At 43.8% G+C, this 21,041-nt stretch overlaps 1 protein-coding gene across 2 annotated transcripts in view; it reads right to left on the bottom strand.

Annotated features, from left to right (window-relative positions):
* LOC124619333 (protein phosphatase 1 regulatory subunit 14C) overlaps nt 1–21,041 on the bottom strand; it is a 542,581-nt gene that overhangs the window by 436,038 nt on the left and 85,502 nt on the right. Inside the window, exon 3 of one of the 2 annotated variants that reach the window (XM_047145642.1) lies at nt 1,871–1,909. The exons of the other annotated variant lie outside the window; for it this stretch is intronic. Coding sequence (XP_047001598.1) covers nt 1,871–1,909 — 39 coding nt within the window. The remainder of the gene's footprint in view (nt 1–1,870; nt 1,910–21,041) is intronic. 2 annotated transcript variants of the gene reach the window in all.

Raw genomic sequence — 21,041 nt, 5'->3', positions numbered from 1 at the left:
GTGTTTGGCGGTGGGAACTTTCTGTAGGACAGTCAGTTCCTTTCCATTTTCAGTCACAAATGGTTCGCAGGAAGAAAGATTGCTGGCAAGCCTCCGAGTCAGCTCGAAGCCCTCTAGTTTTACCTTCATGGCCTTTTCGCGATACACACGCAAGAGGAGGCAATATAATGGTTGACATGTGCGCTCTGATATTTCTACACTAAGCTACACCTTGCTGCACAGTTTGCTACTGGAGCTGGCTCGGCATCTCCGTGACACTTTCGCGCTTTGAATTTTAGCGAAACGCGCTGCTCTTCGTCGAATCTTTTCTGTTAATCATATCTGGTAAAACGAACAATACTCAAGCACCTGTCAAATGAGACTTTTGCACCTTCGTGTATTTGCTGTGCTTCCTGAGAACCTCCCAACGAATCTCCGTATGGGATCTGCGTTTCCTAACAATTTTGTGTATTCGTTCCACTTTGATCCCCCGCACACATACTCCCAGATATTTAATGGACGTGTCTGCTTCCAGTGATTGTTTGGCGATCATAGAATTATACGTCTTTCTGTCTACTTATCCGGGAATAGTTACATTTGTTTATGTTGAAGGTCAACTGCGAATTCCCTCACCAATGTGGATCCTCTGCAGATACTCCTCCACTTCGGTATCATTTTCTAGCTTTTCAACTTCTCTGTATTCAACAGCATTGTCCACGTTAAATTTTATCGAACTTCCTACGTTATTATCCAGGTCGTTTGGGGTAGGCCAAAGTTACTTTCACTTCTGATGTAATCCCGAGATTGGCCCAGAACGGGAAAGGGTATCTCCTGTGCACGTTTAAAGGGAACCGTATCAACATTTGCCTGAGGGCAGTGGACACCTAAGTATGGGGATTTGATCGCGACACAAACAGAACGATGTGAGACTGATGCATAGTGAGAAGCACATGTGATTTTCGGGTTCGAAATGCTGCCAACATCTTTGTCCTCAAGCAGTTGCAAGTTACAACGTAACAGAGCCACTTCAGTTGCTACCGTAACGTATTACTGATGCTTGCCACTGAAATCAACTAAGTAAAAGGTGCCTTCCGGCTGCTGCTGCTGTGGTAATGATTTTTTTATTCTTCGAAACAAGTAGTGGAGTAAGTAAAACCTTTCTGACTGATGCAAAATTAGATGGATTTTTCTTATTAAATAAAATTGTGTTTTTCTTTCTTCAACCGCATTTTGTGGAATTCAATGCGCACTTTTTTTTCCCACGCTGCGTCCTCGCGGGAGACCATTTTCATCAGTTATATGCAGCTTCAAAAATCACCAAACGACTTTGCATTCAGGCCAGTAAATTACACCATCTTTCCAGTTAAATTGCTTACCGATAAGGTAATCTTTCTTGATGTCGCTGTAGAAAATTACCGATTACTGATAATTTCTGTTCTGCCACGCTCCAACGTTTCCGCACATTAGCCTTTCCACAGAGGCCAAATTTTGCCTGTATCTATTGCAGTATGACGCCATACGCAGCAGTTATGTGCTATTAAAAGCTCATCCAATATCACACTAGGAACAAGCAGCTGTTTCCAGCTAACCATAAGGAGCCAGCCAGGAACTGAGGTTAGTAAACGATATTTTTTCATATTTATGTATTTACTTCTTGAATTGGTTCGATAGCGTCCTCACGAGTCACACCCGTAACAGTCGTAAGGCACATACCTGCGAGGAAAAAAATAATAGCAATAAAAGCATTGCACATATACGAGGAGACATCAACCACAAACCAGAAGCAGGAGACCCAGTAACCATAACGTTTTACCAACGTAAGCTTGGGACATTCACTGTACGATTCACGTACGTTTGACACACTGAGACGTTTAGTGCCCAAGTTACTTACAACAGCGCTCTCCGATGAACTGCCTGCACTCTCGTCTTCCTGAAATCAAAACTTCTAGTGAAAATTCGAAACTCAAATAAGATTATTTCTTTTAGCAGTACTATAAATATTTTTGATCAGACATTATTGTAATTAGAGAAAAAGCCTCATTTTTCCTCATAAAATTCGTAGCTGACCAATGGCCAACGCCCGCATTGTAAATTGAAGGTCCTTTATCGGAAAAAAAATGAGCTGTCGAATTTCTAACGATGTTGCTACTTGAGCAAAAATGGCTATTATAGTGTGCTATAAGACTTTTCATACACTGTAAGCTGGAGTAACAGAGAAAAGCATTGCGAAGTTGCTGTGTTAGCGTTCTGTTACTAGACAGTGATAATTATGCTTACAAACTAACGAGATACCGAAAAAAAAGTTTGAGCTAGTTCTTGGTCGATGTTGCGTTACTAATTGACATGCGTCACTGCAGCATGAGTTTGACCGAGCTATAGAACTTATCAAATACAGTTGCCACGTTGCTAGCTGGTGTTTTTAATTAATGTAGGTCACCTAACATTTTGAAATAACGAACTGCGTTCTTTTCAATTTTAAACGTGCTACTCCTGGGGCACAAAAATTTATCAGCGAAACCACACTCACTACGGATGTGTCGATTTGAAACTAATGAAGGGCACCAAAAGATAAGCTGCAACGGGAATGGATAAACACACGCGCAGAACTGGATTCTGATCACTGTGTGTCCGGAAACGAGTACTTTCTAAGGAAAAACAGCGAAATTTCCATCAACGTTAGTTTTCATTTAGCCAAATAAAATAATAAAAAAGGAAATAGGTATGTATTGCTAAATGATTACTCAAACAGCCACAAGTTACGGTGATTACTGAGAACTGCGACAAAGTGGTGAATAAAGCAAACTAATTTTCCCTCGAATTTCGTTGAAATTAGAACGAATCAGCTTCTGCGAACAGCAACGCCTGGAAACGGGTTAATTCTACTTTAATTAGATTCTGATATGAAACAGAGTACATATCTCAATCTGCAGACAAATTATTAATTCCCAGCAACACAGCTCAGAATAGAATTAATCTCTCTCTAACGAAGCATTATATCCGGCGACAACTACCGAAGCCAGCGGTGCTGACAAATCGTTCATTAGCGCGACAGACGAAGAGAGATCGAAACTAAAACAATAATTAGCACGATGAAAGGCTGCGGCGGTTTCTGTTTGTAGGCAGCCTTTTATTCTGCTAAATAAAATTCCAATTGCCCGTGAGTGGAAGAATATCAAAAGGCCTCTCATACCCAATGTTTAACGTTCCGCGATCACAGCAAATCACACAGTTAATAGATACTGCTGATATTGTGGTGTTACGTATCGGCTAACCACCGCTTTCTCTAACAACTGGCATCCAATGAAGGTGATGTCTTACCGCATTTGAATCAAGTTAGGAAGGTGCCTTAAAATTGACCTGCGCGGAAGGCATTCCCTACAAATGTTAAGTAATTTCGGCCTCTTTCTTGTTTCTGGAACACAAAAAATCGGAAACAGGTTTTTCTGTTGGTTTTAATTCATAGCTTAATTGTCTAATATAATAAATCTAGTACCACAATACACAAAACAGATTCTTCGTTGGCGGCCCGCTGGAATTTGATACAATACACGAACAACGGCTCTAAAGTGAATTGGCGGTGAACACTGTTTCCATATGAAATACACGCTTAAAAGAAGAACGCAGCACCAAGGAATTATTCGAATGGGGCGGAAACTGGTAGAACTGGATGTCCCCCTGAGCGATGTCGTGCCTCATTGTGTCCAACTGGCGCCTTAGATCGTCAAAATAAGGAGCTGGTTCGAGGACCCCGGTCATAATGCTCCAAACATTCTCAACTGGGGAAATATCTGGCGACCTTGATGCCCAAGGCAGGATCTGGTAGTTACGAAGACGAGCGGCAGAAACCCTCGCCACTATGAGAGGACATTATCTTGCTGAAATATAAGCCTAGCATGGTTTGCCATGAAGAGCGACAAAACGAAGTGTAGAATGTCACTGACGTGGCGATGTGCTGTAAAGGTGCCGCGGATGAGGATCAAAGGGATCCTGCTGTGAAATGGAATGGTACCCAATCATTCCTGGTTGACGGGGCGTATGGCGGGTGACAATCAGGCTGGCGCCCCACTCCTCTCTCAGGCGTATCCTGAGACGGCTTCGCTGGTCAACGGTGTTCAGTTCGGGGTGGGACTCATCACAGAAGACAATTGCAGACCGGAGGCTTGTCTGGATACGCCCCCTGACTGTCGCCCTTCATACGGCCCGATATCTAGTAGTGATGGTTTGTGGCGCTAGTTCAATCCACAGCCCTTTGGTTGTCATCCACGGCACCTGTACAGTGCTGTGGTACGTCGACGATATACTACGCCCTGTTTTGTTGCACTTTATGGCAAGCCATCCTGGGTTTAAATTTGAGCCAGGTAGTGTCTGCCCATACACGGCGAGAATTTCCAGTGCTTGGACGCAGTGGTTAGCACAGTGGACTCGCATTCGGGAGGACGACGGTTCAAACCCGAATCCGGCCATCCTGATTTGGATTTTCCTAAATCGCTTCAGGCAAATGCCGGGATGGTTCCTTTGAAAGGGCACGGCCGACGTCCTTCCCCATCCTCCTCTACTCCTGTGGGACAGATGACCTCGCTGTTTGGTCCCCTCCCCCATATCAACCAACCAACCAACCAGTCTACTGTTCATCTTCGTGCTTGCCAAACCTTACCTTGATCAGCAAGGCCACCGGATGTCTCTCTAATTGAGAACGTTTGGAGCATTATGAGCAGGGCCCTCCAATCAGCTCGGGATTTTGACGATCCAACGTGCCAGTTGGACAGAATCTGACATAGTAACCCTCAGAAGGGCATACAATAACTCTGTCATCAATGCCGAAGCCATATAACTGCTTGCATAAGGGCCAGTGGTGGACCAATGAGTTACTGACTTGCACAATTTGTAAAGCTCTTTCTCTTGAATAAATAATACATGGTGAACATAAAGTCCGGGAACACTTTCAATTATTTATTGCACAATAACTAAACATTGTACAGGTATCATACGTATGTCATTTTGAAGAGAAACTCTGGAAGTTTTTTTTTTCATGTATACCGCTACAGCGTAGTTTGGTAATTTGCCGATGGTCAGCGCTGGTCGCAAACATGGCGCCCGTGCTATAGAAGGGAACAGCTGTTCCAAGAAATGGCCTCCCCGATCAGCAGAACTCACTCCGTGTAACTTTTTTCTGTGGGGACACATTAACGATCTGGTGTATGTACCGCCTCTACCACGTGATGTAGCAGAGCTCAGGGAGAGAACACGGAAAGCGACTGCCACAGTCGACAATGCCATGCTGGGACGGGCAGGGCAAGTATTCGATTACAATTTTGACGTCTGTCGGGTCACTCATGGTTCCAATATCGAATGTTTGTAAAAAAACACACCTTTCAGAGTTTCTCTTCAAAATGCAATATGTATGACATCTGTACAATGTTCAGCTCTTGTGTAATAAATAATTGAAAGTTTCCCGGACTTTATGTACGCCCTGTAAAATTTTTCTCAAATTATAATCATTTGTTTGGCTGTAAATGTACAGCACATCTACCGATTTCCGTCTCATTCGGATAATTCCTTTGCGGTGCGTCGCTTTTTCTGGGTGTATGTGTATTACATACAAATTTACAGTTTAGAATTTTTTCCCAACTCCATCACTTATTTCACGTCTGTCAGAAAGTTGCGCACATGAAAAGCGCTAAGGTTCGTAGCATCCTAATGGCTGAGTAGGACAATTCGAATGTTCGAGGAGGGCAACGGCATACGTCCTCCAACAGGATAATTTTTACTACGGCACTGTGATGTTGAAACCAGTCTTCTTGTTGAGGACAGTTTTATCCTACTAATTAACATGTGGTAGGCTGCCAACCATCGGTTTTTTGCACGTTATAGGGTGCTCAAAAAGAAACTGATTCAGAAAATGTTCATACGGCTGACGCGAAACTGATCCTTGTTAATGAACAGGACAATACTGGAAATCGTGATTTCGACGCACCAGTCGGTTGCTATAACGTGTCTGCGCATGCGCTTCCGCCGCATGCTGTGTTGATATGTCTGAGTGACAGAAGAGCAGACATATATAGTGACCAGTTTAATGCAACGCAAACTGGTGTTCACGTTATAACTGCATGTTTTGCCAACCGATACGGTGTAAGATGGGTTAACGATGCCACATTGGCATCAAATTTCGTCACAATTCTGCGCTAGAGTCGTCTCATTACCCACATTTCACCTCTACTTTTGACGCTTCTGCGATGGAAGTCAGAAACGCGACGCCCAGCGTTGAAGTCACGCTGATTTATTATTGGTGACGATTGGCTGAACATTTCAGGTTCGCCGCAGCTCAGAATCTACATCCAGGGGATGGCATACAAGCGTCATCGGAACCCCTCCTTCCCTTGGGGCGCGGTTCCCGTACATTTCGCCGTGGCAAGAGTCAGTTTGCTGTGCGATAAGCAACGACACGACATTCTCGACAAAGTTCAACACTGCTGCCATCTCCGGGGTATTTCGACCCTACGGTAAGGACACGTGGGAGTGCAATCCCACTGAATGAGTGTCGCGCGACCGAAATTTTTGCTGTGGTGTACCTGGTGCAACCGCCAGGGACCGATCAATGCAATTCGACGAAGTTTTAACGTATTCCGAAGCAGCAAAGGATGTTTCTGCTTTTTTCAGGCCTCCTGCCTCAAGCTCTCCTGCAGCGTAATCACGAGGTGAGGATGCAACATTGTCACGTGCATGAATAAAACGGCAAAGGTCCCTCTAAGACCCCCAGTTCGACAACAGCCCCAGTGAAACCCACGCACCTTTGTTCAGCACTTTAAAAACGCGCCTGTACAGACACTTTGACACCTATTCAGCTGAGTGCCGCTCCGTTGCTCTTCTAACGCCTACTTGCAGACATTGATAAGGGGCTGCATATAATTTCATGGGCATTTCCCTCGTATTTGGATATCATGAGCGCGTAAATCATTTGCGCGCAGTATCATCAGAGACGCTGTGTCGCCTGGAGGCTTGCTTGGATCATTTCTGCTTGTAAGATTCGAGGGAGATGACGCGCACTTTCAGTCCTGAGATGAGGAGACACAGTAGTCGGCAGTGGTGTGTCAAGGGTAGTAGTAAGGAATAGGCCGAGTGGTACGGTTGCAGTTATATTCTGAGGAAGTGGAACATGTTGATTTACTGATTAATTATATGAGATGGCGGAAGAGAGTGAAGCATTTTGAGAAGAATATTTTATTATGATTATTTTGATGAATAGCAGAAGAGAATTTAGTTTAAGGTAATTGATTTCAGATTTATTACTTTACTGCGGCAGCTTGTCGTTACGCGTTCTTGGTTCAGACATCCAGAGACTTAAGTATTGCCAAAGATAAACAGTCAAGCATAATTTTCAATTGGAATTTTGGACAGGAGTAACTGTTGAATATTTAATGCCATTTTTACGAGTTGTATTTTTTTTCAAAAGATCTCATTTGATGTTAAAAACAACTTACGTTTGTCCACTCAAGAAATGTATTTTTTCGTGTATTAATGTGTATGCAATATTTTTTGTGTGTATTTATGTCTGTGAGGCAAAGAAAGAAATAATTTTTCAACACACAACTTTTCTAATCAGAAAACTAATTACATTTGATGTTACAATTTATCCCATGTCACTGTAAACATCCAAAGTCTCTTTCAAAACAAGAGCTGTGTCACGGTGTTTTCATTGTGCAACAAGTAAGCCAAAATTAAATAATAATAAAAGGGAACATTGAGTTTTTCCAGGATCACTTCATCAGTGTAAAAGTTTAATGATTGACAGTGTTGAATTAAAAGAGTGTTCTTGCTATTACGAAAGTTTAAACAGGGAACCAGTGAGGCACTTTCAAGTTACTTTCTCGCACTCAAATTTTGCAACGCGATCTCGCAGTCGAATTCTTATGATCAAAGTTTACGTTATCCTCTGTCGAAAGTTTGCGAGAGCTTACAGAGCAAAAGTTGTAATGAATAACCACAATCATATTACTTTATTTAAGGTGTCAAAGGGGTTGTCTGTGTGAAGCGAATTAAGGAAAGAAATTAGGACAGTCCTGAGCCATAAGGGAATAGTTAATTTGGTAATGGAAGGAACTGTGGTGGATAAAAAAGTGTAGTTGAATCTTCAAATGGATGTAGGCTGCAGTAGTCAGGCATCATACACACAGCGGTTAAACCAATGAAGAGTACGCTGACATGCACTTCATGTGTGGCAAAGCGAATGGCAGTGACCTTGGGGCTGTATGTCTGTACGAAGAATCTTTTCTTCTCCGCAGCCAGCCCGACAGGCGTACATTTAGTCAGTCAGTCACTTCAGCGCCTTAGAGAAACCGGGAGTTTCGCACACCATGTACGAGAAGATCGACCTAGATCCATAACACCTCATGCTCAGGAAAGGGTGTTACGCATTGTACACGAACGTCCGAGTACTTCAACAAGGAGAACCGCTACCCAAGGTCACAGCAGTGTGTGGCGGATTTAACATAGGCAAATACTCTATCCGTATCATCCCCAGCGAGTGCAAGCCTTCAATGCAGACTTCCCTCCTAGAGAGAATTTCTGCCTGTGGGTGCAACAACAGTGTACCCTGAATCTCCTGTTTGTAAACATGAGGCTGGATTTTCCGGTGATGGTGTTTTTAACTAACATAACTGTCACATTTGGGCCGATGTCAATCCTAATGCAATACACGTATCATGATATCAGCAGTGTTATTCACTGAATGTCTGTTCAGGACTGCTCAGAGACCGCATAACTGGACCACACTTCCTACCACAGAGATTAACTGGACAGCACTACATGCGATTTCTGCGGACTGTACTTCCAAATGGACATGATGATGTCCCACTGAACTAACGCCTGAACATGTGGTTCATGCACGACAATGCTCCACCACATTTTCATTAAAGAGTGAGCTAGCTAACTCGGAGGTATGGTCAACAATGTATATGTATCCAGATTTAAATCCCATAAATTTCCGCGTGTGGGGACACGTAAGAAGCTTGGTCTACACTAGTGAGGTCAACTCTCTTGAGGAATTATGCTTGCGTATTGAAGCAGTCTTCCAGCATTTAAGAAATCCCCAGGATCGTCTGAGAGGACACACAACTCATTTCAGAGACGAATTCAAGGTTGCATTCAGATGCGTTGACATTTTGAACACCTACGTTAACATTTAAAGATGCCATGTGTTCCTAGACACTGCGAAATGCAACAGAAAATGAGTTGTATCTCGATAACAGTTGATTTGTGGACCCATGTTCACTGGAGATTTTTAGCTACTTTTGGCCTGTACTTTCCTTGTATGAATTATTGACCATGACTTCTGAATCACCCAATATATATAAGCAGACTGTATCTCTCCCCAAATTCTTGGATCGATTTCTGTTAAACAGAAACAGCAGGACAGCAGGCCTCACGAGTTATCAGCACTGTGGGATTTATAGCCTCGTAGCTTCAATAGGAGTGGAGATACGTGTTTTTGCCAGCCCCTGGATTATAGGCTGCCCTGCATCACATGCATAATGTGTGGGAATAGCAGCCTACATGTTAGGGGCAAGAAACAGTATTCCAGTCCTCAGCATTTAGGCTGTCCTGCAATCATTCACACATGTCGGAGTAGTTTTGGTCTGCTTTCCGGAACTGTATTGCATTGGCTAGCTATGCTGAAAATGTCGGGGGGGGGGGGGGGGGGCGGCGGCAGGTTGAGACGGACAGAGGAGGGTTTGGACAAAGCAAGGGGCAGAATGGGTTGCACAGAGGAAGGGGGCAGGAGGAGATGAACAGAGAGAGTGGAGGAGGTGGAGACACATGAGATAGTGAGAGGTGTTTAAGGGTGGTGGGCAGGTGGAAAAGAAAGGGGGAGAAGCAGAGATGGGGAGAGAGAGGTGAAGAAAAATACGGTAAGTGGAAGGAGGGGAGGAAGATATGGTGAGAGAGAGGAGGTGGAGGAAATGGGCAAAGAGAGGGAAATGAGGAGACAGAAGGGGGGGGGAGGAAGAGGCAGATACATACAGGTGGGAGGATGAGTTGGACACACATAGGAAGAGGTGAACACCGCGAGGGGGAAGAGGAAATGCGTTCAATACGTAAGTTGAACATATATGTGGGCGAAGGAACAAGACAAGGGCTACCTGATCAATAATGGATGAACTAAGTGGATAGTCTGAGAACCAAATCAAATGAACAAATTAAAACTTAGTGTTGGAGCGAGACTTGAAATCGATCAGTTCAATATTTCGGACTAACTGAAGCATTCGATATCGCTTCGCGATATCACAGACTCTTTTCTGCATAACCTAGACCTCAGGCTACGCTACGATTTACTGTCACCACTACCTACATTCCGAAAGTTAGCAGAGATGCAACAGAAATAGTGTCGGTGTTACATGATCTTTCTGTTTGCCATGTATGACGTCACACCATCATCACGTTATATAACGAAGGTGACATCCGGTATTGGTATGTTAAGTTGGCACTGTTTATCTATTTGAGCCATTCGTCCATAGCTGCCTCGTGGCTCCGTTTCCTGGGAGGTCTGACCAGCAACTAGGAGCTAGTCGAATATCGACACGCCACTTGCTGCAGACAGGAGATAGCTGAAGCACGGCTTGAGAGTGAGGTTATACGTCTGTGGGTGCGGCAGAAGAGCGGTGTACGGGACAAGCTTCGGCAGGGGAGCTCAGGCTTCCGGTCGCGATGGAGCGGTTCCGTGTGCGCGCACGCGAGACTCGTCCAAGCGACAAAGAACGGGTCCCCTCCAGCCACCAGCCGACGGTAGCGGCTTCCGCCCGTATGACTCAGGAGCCAGCGACCTAGAAAAATAAACGCAACAGCTCCTCCTGCGTCCTTTGTCGCCGTCGTCAAGTCCCGTTGCGTCCTCTGCTTTGGTGGGAATCTGTCTCACGACGCGGCATATCAGTTAGGCGGTCCGCTACGCTCATTGTAGGTACCTTAGGCCCAGTCTCTGTCACAATGACTTCCAAGAAGTCTTGTATACACTTCCACCTATCGAACAATAATTGTTTAAATAAAAAATACAACACTTTTTTAAAACGGACTTGCAGTTCGCACAGATGTGTTGGAGTGTACCTCTAGTACGCCCGTCGATCGCGTCACGTCGCTCTTTTCAGTTCTGAGCGCACAGTGATCACGTATACGTATCTAGAACAACAGTAGGCCGCGCCACGTATGAAAGCCTGATGAGCAATTTCGCCTGATTACATGCAGTCCGCATAATGTAACTGTCATGCATTTACTTTTTTCATGACAATTCTCGTCTGCACATTACAGGGGCAATGAAGACGCCCCTGAAGCGTTTTCGACGCTAAGTGTTTCATTACCCATACAGCCCGGACTTGGGTCTCATCTCTGCTCAAATGAACCACTGGCTTTGAAGACAACATTTTGCCACATACAACGAGCTGCAGATCAACGTAGAGAATTCGAGGAAAGCACAAGCGGCTCCCTTCTACGACGATGCTACTGGAAACTTGGTACAACTCTACGACAAATGTCGGATCGGCGACTATGCTGAGAAGTAGCAAACTGGTGCACATAAAACATTTTTGACTTGCACTGCAGTTTCCATTTCTTGACTGATAGGACTTTAAAAAACGAATAGCTCTCGTATTTTGTGTCTGAACTGGCTCTGTGAAGTTTTCGTGTGTTTTCCGTACCTTGCGTTGGGCCCACTCATTCAGATTACCGACAAAATGAGCCAGGATGTTGATGAACACTCAAGCACCCCGTTGAAACCTAGAATGGCCCGACCAACCACGCAATCTTAATCTCAGAGAAAATGTGTTACACAATACACAATATTAAGGTGATGTCACCTGGGGATGACAAATTTCTCCTGTCAGCTTAACATACAGGATGTAACAAAAGTATATCAACAAACTTCGTCGAGGTTGGCGAAAGAGTTTGAAGAGAATGCCAGTGTAGTTCCTTTCGAAAGACACGCCCGAATGCTTTGTCGAAACAGGTGTCATCGCACGACGCTACACAACGTACCGGGGCCATCCTGAAAGTTATGAGCAACCCAATCAAGAAACTTTACCCCACATTATGCCATGTTGTGATGTCATTAGCATGTACCCTGAGACCACAGGCAGTACTTCCAAAATGGCCAACGTCCTTCTTTCGTTTCGACAGTGTACTGTTATTGAATTCCATGTGAAAGAGGGTCAATATGCTGTTGAAATTCACCTCAGATTTCAACGTACCTAGGGGGATGTGTAATGCATACGGGCATTCCCTTCACGTGTTTAGGCCAAGTATTACGCACATTTATGCGATCGGGAATAATCAGTAGCAGCCAGGCTAGATGTACATCCGACAATTATGAGTCAGCAAGGAGCATTAATGATAAAATCATACGATATATATATATATATATATATATATATATATATATATATATGTGTGTGTGTGTGTGTGTGTGTGTGTGTGTGTAGGAAACAAGTGAAGTGTCCTTACTTTCTGAGGGACAAAGGTGGGGCGGTTTATCTTGTTCGTCGGGAAGACAGGACGAATTAGTAGCGAGGCGCCACTCAATACGCACGGTCGAATAACCGGAGCGACTCTAAAAGAACGGTCGCGAGTACATATTTCAGCTGTTAAACAAGATATAAAGTGAAGGCATTAGTTATCAGAACGCCACGTGTCGTGGGCAGCGTCTATCAAGAGTATGGAAAGGGAGAACTTTGTTAATGTGTTGTAAAGGGTTGAATCTAACGGCGTAGCCCAGAGCCGCCATATAGCAAATTCTGTGACGTGTGTGCCAAAGTATTTTCTTTATTAAAACGAGTATAGTACAAACGTTGTTAACAATTAACAACTGGCATCCCTGAACACTCCACTTCTGCAGGATCACGACCTACATGGAACCTGGCGCCCGAGCGCTACTACTGTGCGACGAGGGACTACCGAAGCAGCAAGACACCAGGTTAGTGATACAGCGACCAGAGAAGTACTTCCTTCTCGCTCCAATGCCACTGAGGGCATTGTAATGTCGGCATCAGCGCCAGCAGTATTAGGAGGTAGGAAACATTTCAAAGGTGGAAGCAGGAGTATCCATGATAAGCCTAGTACCAGGCCCTCGAAGTGTCTCCACGGAACGCAAGAAGGAAAGGTTCTGACTGATTTTCTTGAATCTGCACAAACCATAAACGCCACATCGCTACATATTACAAAATACATACAACTCCTTGGCAGATTAAAACTGTGCGCCAGACCGGGACTCGAACCCGGGGACATGTACCTTTTGCGGGCAAGTGCTCTACCAACTGAGCTCATCTCCTAGCTTCCTAACTTCATATTAGCGCCTACGTCGCTGCAAAGAGAAGAATTCACTCTGGAAATACCCGTCAGGCTGCGGCTAACTAGAGGATCCAGCCTACTCGTCTCACCGATTTCGTACAAATTTATGGTATATGTACGGCTTGGTGAGAAACGAAAGTGGCAGAAGTGCGAACTCCAGATGACCAAACGTTTAGGAAAACTAGCATTTTCGGCGGGATCTGCCGAGGCGTTAGCCATTTGTGTTAGCGCGACCTCCGGGCAGCGGGTGGCGCAGCGGAAAGACTACAGAAATGCAGTCCGTGGTGCTTCCTACCTTATCCTTAAGCGGAATCTTTTTTTTTTATTTATTTATTTTCAAGTAGCTGTTCCCAGCAGCGCGTTGCTGTGACTCAATCTGGTTAAATGGAAAAGAAAGAAAAGAAAAACCACACCCGTCTAGTATGAATGGGAATAGGATATACGTCCTAATCTCCTTCCCCTCCCTCCCCAGTCAATTTCTTCACAGCCCTCTGTCTATGTTCATTAGAGTATTGTGTGTAAACATCTGAAGGAGATCGGCCAAGAAGTTTTCATGATTGTATATATACGCGCATATTCGAATACAACGTTGTGCTGAATATTCAAAGGAATTGGTGAACTTTCGGAGGTGTACGATTTTGAACAAATGAACATTTACTTTTTCATTTATACCCATTTGTATGTTGTAACTTACACTGCAAATAAACCGCGGTAATTAGCAATATTGATGTGACAAAACTCTATGTGCAAGAGAACAAGTATCACCTGTTAGTTGTCTCGTGGGGACGACAAACAAATTCACAGTTATACTACGAGATTTTTCACAATGATGCAGGGTTGCCATAGTGCAGTATTAAAGTGTTTCGACCGCACCTCCCCCCGTCCCCCCACACAAAAGAAGCACTCCGCTAATGTAACTCTGCGATCTCCAATTTTATCGTCAGCTAAAGATTTTGATGAACAGGATCTTATCTCTTCGAGACAGAATAATAAATCAAATCCGAAGATTACTGCATCAAAATGCATTCCATTGTACACCAGCTATCCTCGCCAATATTTAGCGAAATGATGCGTTACTCGTGGTTTGCTACCAAAATGTGCCATGTGAATGTATGAATGTAAATCAAGCTTGTTTTTGTACATAAATTATAAAACAGCCATGTAATTGTAAAAATGAGCGGTTACTTCTTCCCCTATTTTAAGACAAATATTATCCCTCATGTATAAATCACCAAGTGTAAAGTAACTGAAGTGTGTCATTTTATTTGCAACCCCAAATTTTCCTTTGCTTGTACTTTTACGAAAATATTAATGGACACAATATAGTTATCATTATTTCGGTTTACCAGCATTGTACTAAACGTAATAACTGAAGAAAAAGTCGTTCCCGAACAAGAGCTCGACCCACGACCCCCTGTTTAACGTCATCTACTCTTCACGCTGCGCCAGTCGCTGTCTGGAGACGACGCTAACATAAATGGCTGATGCCTCGCCCATCCTACGTTAAAAATGCTGCTTTTACTAAACGCTAGGCCACCTGGAGCTCCGAATTCTGTCACTTTCATTTCTGATCATGTCTTGCACATACCACAAATTTGAACGACATCGGATATGACGAGTAGGCGTGGTCCTCTTGTACGCCATGTCTCCGAAATATCCTTTCTTCCGCGAGTGCTAGTCTTGCAAGTTTTGCACGTGAACTTCTGTAATGTCTGGAAGCTAGGAGATGAGCTGTGAGGACGGATCGTGAGCTCAACTGAGAGAGCACTTTCCGCGAAAGGCAAATGTCCCAGGTTCGAGTCTCAGTCCAGCACAATGTTTCACATAATGAACGCAGCCGGCAAGCGAACTGCTACTTACGACGCTAGGGGTGCAGTCTTGAATATCGACAGCTGTACTCACCTGCAAAAAAGAAAAACGAACAAAATTAGAGGCGTTGCAGATGTCAATAACAGATAAGAGACACAAAGAAAATCAGTGTGACCGCTAAGAAACTGCGATGTAGCAACTTGCAATAAGTGTGGCTAATACAAAGCAACGCATATACAGGGTGAGTCGGGAGGGTAAGGTACATGCTCTGGCGAATGATATTATTGTTGATTCTGAACAAAAAAACTTCAAATGAACACATGCCTTTTTCTTAATCATATTAGACGTACAGCTGTTTGAAAATCACAGGCGTCAGTCTCATATCTCCTTCAACAGCACTCGCATGCGAATACAACCAAAGCGACATTGAGATAATGGTAAGGATTGTAAAGAGTAAATGTGGTTCAGAAAAATCACACAAAAGTTACTATCATTTGCGGGGCAATAAAATTGTTAGTGACTTTGGTGAACCATTCATACATCAATGAACTTTTGCATGAACCCCATGTTTTTCGTATTAAATTTTACAATTATTTTCACGGCTGTAAAACATTCAGAAGCACAGATTTTCAGGACTATCCGTATTGGATTAGAAATCTGCATGGGGCTAGGAGAAATAATTTTATATTTTGTGGCACGTCTTAAAATGTGTTACATTGAAAATCTTTTTATTTAAATAGTTATTTTTAATATATTTCGGTGTCCAGGATTGGACTGCCGCGGGTTGCTCAATTTCTCTTCATATTAGCTTCTCTAAGTTCACGCTCCGCAGAGGATGACGCAATGAAAGCAGTCATCCTGATGGAAAGAGGCAACCGCCATCGTCGTGCGGAAGATATTGTCGCCGAAAATACAGAAAACTGTAGCAGAGAGTTACTCTCGGCACTGAACGACGGATCCGAGAGCTGCACGCTGAGTAGTAGCGTCATCTCACGTTTACGACCGGAGCCTCCCGCCTCCACGGAGACTTGGAGGGACTCCTGACTTGATGGTTGGCTCGCCATGCCCGCTCTAACTTGGAATGTCGCAGCCGTTAAGGGCCGACATCAGCCGATGTAAGGGTGTTCTGCCGGTATCGCACTGTAAAAGGTTATTTGACGCGCAGCCGCACTAACGAAATGTAGCCATGGGCAAGGCCTTAAAAAGAGGAATTTTACACCAGAATGGCAATAAAAGGCTACCTCTTCTGCACAGGAGGGGGCGATCAGGAACAAACAAGCATACGGCTTCCTCTCTACTTGCATATATCTCGGTGGTGAAAAGACGATGAATTCACTTCTGGCGAATTATTGCTGGTAGTAGCTCGCCGTACTGACATGGTCGTTATATTTTCTGTCTGAGGCGCTTTTCGGAGTAAGCTTCTACATCCAGAGATACGCTTCACATGCCACTAAATAATTCATGCCGGGGAGGAGGAAGGGGGGGGGGGATAGCACTTCGTGCTGACATTACTGATTTTCTGTCTTACTGCATTTGCGTATTGAGTGAGGGAAGAATGACTGTCTACATGCTTCTGTAAGTCATTCAAACTATTTCGCATTATTCTGACAGTCCTTCCGCGAGATATAGGACATTGTTGCCAGCTCCCGGAACATCGGAACTTATGTGGCGTTGGTTTAAAAAAACGGCAGGCCTATAACTCAAAACACGGGATGTAAAAAAAATAATTTTTTTAGTCATTAAAAAAAACATATCCCTAGAAATGAAATACATTACCAACAACGTTGGTACACCTGCAGGCACCGGCCGGTGTGGCCGAGCGGTTCTAGGCGCTTCAGTCTGGAACTGCGCGACCGCTACGGTCGCAAGTTCGAATCCTGCCTCGGGCATGGATGTGTGTGATGTCCTTAGGTTAGTTTGGTTTAAGTAGTTCTAAGTTCTAGGGGACTGACGACCTCAAATGTTGAGTCCCATAGTGCTCAGAGCCATTTGAACCTACTGGCCAAATATAGGCTCTCCTTAACGTTTCAATTGTCATCAAACTACCTGGACCCTTCAAACGTGCCACAAGCCTATTTGCAAGCTTTTTGGCACGTGTGAATTGTGTTTATCTAGACTAACGTTGGGTGGATATAAATGCTGCACGTCTTTCAACTGGTCACTGGGGCAAATGAAATTCGCGCGCGCGTTCAGCGCTCTCAGCTACTATGCTTCTGTCGCAGCAGACATAGTCATCTCAACATTACGCCTAATTAGCGGAATTCGTGCATTTCCCCCCTTTTTTTCGGCCTGACACTAATTCCTTTTCTATGCCAACCTCTTTATCTGAGAGCAACACTTCCAACCTAAGCCTCAGTTATTTGCCGACTGTGTTCCAATCTTCCTCTACAGCTTTTGCCCTCCACAGTCCATCTAGTAACATGGAATTCATTCCCCGATGTCTTAACAGATGTCATATCATCCTGTCCCTTTCCTTGTGTTTTCACATATTCCTTTCCTCTCCGATTCTGCGCAGAACCACCTCATTTCTTACATTATCAGTCCACCTAATTTCCAAAATTTGTCTGTAGCACCACATTTATAATGCTTCGATTTTCTTCTTTTCCGGTTTTCCCACAGTCCATGTTTCACTACCATACAATGCTGAGCTACAAACGTACATTCTCAGAAATGTATTCCTCAAATTAAGGCCTATGTCTGATACTAGTAGACTTCTCTTGGCCAGGAATGCCCTTTTTGCCAGTGCTAGTCTGTTTTCAATGTCCTCCTTGCTCCGTTCGTCATTGGTAATTTTGCTGCCTAGGTAGCAGAGTTCCTTAACTTAATCTGCTTCGTGACCATCAATCCTGCCGTTAAGACTCTCGCTGTTGTCATTTCTGTTACTTCTCATTACTTTCGTCTTTCTTCGATTTACTCTCAATCAGTATTCCTGTACTCATTAGATTGTTCATTCCATTTAGCAGATCATGTAATTCTTCTTCACTTTCACTCAGGACAGTAATGTTATCAGCGAATCGTATCACTGATATCCTTTCACCTGGAATTTTAATTCCACTCCTGAACCTTTCTTTTATTTCCATCATTGCTTCCTCGTTGTAAAGATTGAACAGTAGGGGCGAAAGACTACTACTCTGTCTTACACCCATTTTAACACGAGCACTTCGTTCTTGGTCGTCCACTCTTACTATGTGGAATATGTGGAAGCATAGATTGGGAATACGATAACATCTGCAATGTGCAAGCTGCTCATCTTTCTCACTTGTAACAGAGCAACGAAATTCACTATCATGTGTATCTCTTCACGCGTGTGTGTAAACAAATGCGGGAATATTTTTCAAAAGAATAAAAATTATGTTTTATTAGTCTGATTAGTCTTCCTGAAATCATGATCCATAAACTCATCTCCAACATATCCTGAGCTAAAAGCAAAAACGAAACGTATGAAAACAATAAAAACAATGCGCAGTAAAGGGTCATATATGAAGAAATATAGGCACTATTATGAATGGTACACATTGCGTTTTCAGGGAACTTTATTGAGATTTTAAAGATTAAGACGACCCGATGCCTTGCCTTGTTAATGTAGTTACAATTCCTGCGTAACTATCGTTAACCTTAATTCCCTGTTTGTATTTACTGTGATTCGAAATACATACATACATACATACATAGCAATAAACCCTCGATTCTTGAAGGTATCGAACTCTCACGTATAGATCAGCTTCAAACGTCTCATAATGTACAGATGAGTTAATCTATTAAATAACTTCCTTGAAGCATGCAAGCGAGAAAAAATTTAGGGCCAATTTGAAATTATCCTCTAAGTTTATTGGAAGTTGCTTAGTGCTTTTATTATGAAAAACTGAATGAAAATAAAGAGAGTAATTTGCACTCCATTGTAAGCAAATGCTAGTTTTCATGCATCTCAATGTATACGATGTCATATCTCCTGAACTATGTGTCGTTCAATGACAATTTTGCATGTACATTTAGTGATATACCGGGTGGTTGTAATTAAAGTTCAGCTGCTCACAGAGGTGGTGTGTGAATTGTAATAATCACCGTATGGCATCTTAACTTGTAGATAATGGAGAATCAATTTACGGTGGGAAGAACTAGTTTCAACTGTGGCCACCAGATGCAAATCTGATGTACAGCATCTCGACGACACCTCCGACGCGCATATTGAACAAACTGTGTAAGCGGTGGTTAATAATAAAATCACTATCACGCTTTTCTCACTTTCCTGACCTTTCCTGCACACGTACCATTCCTAGTCCACTATATATGGAAACATTTCTATGTATCTTGCGTGCATTCAGAGCGCCAGATTTGCACCTGGTGGCCAAAATTGGAACTCATTTCTCCCAGCCTGGTGCTGCAGTTTTACTCAATGAACAGCGAAAATGTAGTAAGCGATAAACTTTTTTCCCTTTCATAATTTTTTTGGGGGGGGGGGGGGGCGGGGGGGTTCAGTGAGAAAAAGTTTCGTAAATGTTTGAAAGCATGTGTAATCTTTGTTAGCCGACAACTGCTCTCATTCTCAATCACTGTATGAATGAAGTCCGTGTACTTGCGTGTCGTCAGTTACTTTATCTCATGAAAACACATCGTTTCTAATTGTTATACTTGTCTTATTTTGTCAAACCTTCGACGTAAGAGTATGACAGCAATTTAATTTTTTTAATTCAGTCAATAACTAAGCGAAATATTGAAATCAAATTGCCCCTGGAAGCCGTTAGGGATAGGCAAACTGCAAGTGGTACAGCATTCCGGAATAGCCAGTTAGTAATATGAAACAGACATCGTCCCAACAGGCTATAAAGATAAGACGGTGTCGACCGTCCGCCGTGTCATCTCAGCCCTTAGGTGCCACGGGATGCGGATATGGAGGGGCATGTGTTCAGCACACCGCTCTCCCGTCGGTTGTCAGTTTCCGTGACCGGTGCTGCTACTTCTCAATCAAGTAGCTCCTCAATTGGCCTCACAAGGGCTGAGAGCACCCCGTTTGCCAACAGCACTCGGTAGACTCGGACGGTGACCCATCCACGTACTAACCAAGCCCGACAGCGCTTAACTTCAGTACTCTGACGGGAACCGGTGCTACCACTGCAGCAAGACGTTGACCGGACTGTAATGTGGAGTCTGTAAATTAGTTACCAGTCGTATTCCCCCTGACTGGATGAACTGGACGTCGATTGCCGTTGAGCTCACACCTAGAAATCTCGTGTTTTGTTCCTCATTGCAACTGAAGGGACGAAGGGGTTTGTGTGCACGCGCGAGTGAGGGTCACCACAATGGAATAAAACTGAAGTGTTAATTGGGGCCGCCAAGGGGAGTCGCGGCCAGTCAGTGGGTGACAGGAGGTGCGGTAACGAAGTTGAAACACTGTCCAGAAAAGAGAGGCGTGGTGGTAATAATACAACAGTGGACGCCACGCTGCTGAGTGTTTTCGAAACATACAGTTCGGACATGCGCTCAGGCGTCCCTGTAATTCAGGCATGGGCAACTTTTGGTGACCCGCGGACCGCCTCGTTACGTAACACGACAGCAGCGTCCCTCGCGCTTAAACTGGAAATTATAGCATCCGTGATTTTAATGCTGATATGAATGATACCCCTTTTCCGACACGCCATGCCACGCCAACAAATTAAACATTTGCTGTCGGTTGTCTAAATTGGAAATTAATACTTCAATTTTGTTTTTCCGCTACCGCCCCGTAAGCGGCTGTTGAGTAATTGTTTCGTGCAGAAGTGTCTTTTCACATTGTATTCCCTCATAACAGAAAGTGATTTACTACAGAACAAGGGAACAGGTTAGTCTTTGTAAATCGGAAAGAAATAATCCTCCGACCATTTCTTCTGGAATTGTCGATATTCAATATCCACTCATTCTTCTCAACTCTAAAACACTAAAGGAGAGAAAAT

Source organism: Schistocerca americana, chromosome 6, assembly GCF_021461395.2.
Source record: "Schistocerca americana isolate TAMUIC-IGC-003095 chromosome 6, iqSchAmer2.1, whole genome shotgun sequence".
Lineage (NCBI taxonomy): Eukaryota > Metazoa > Arthropoda > Insecta > Orthoptera > Acrididae > Schistocerca > Schistocerca americana.
The sequence above is the reverse complement of the archived record's forward strand: the minus strand, read 5'-3'. Positions and strand labels throughout refer to the sequence as shown.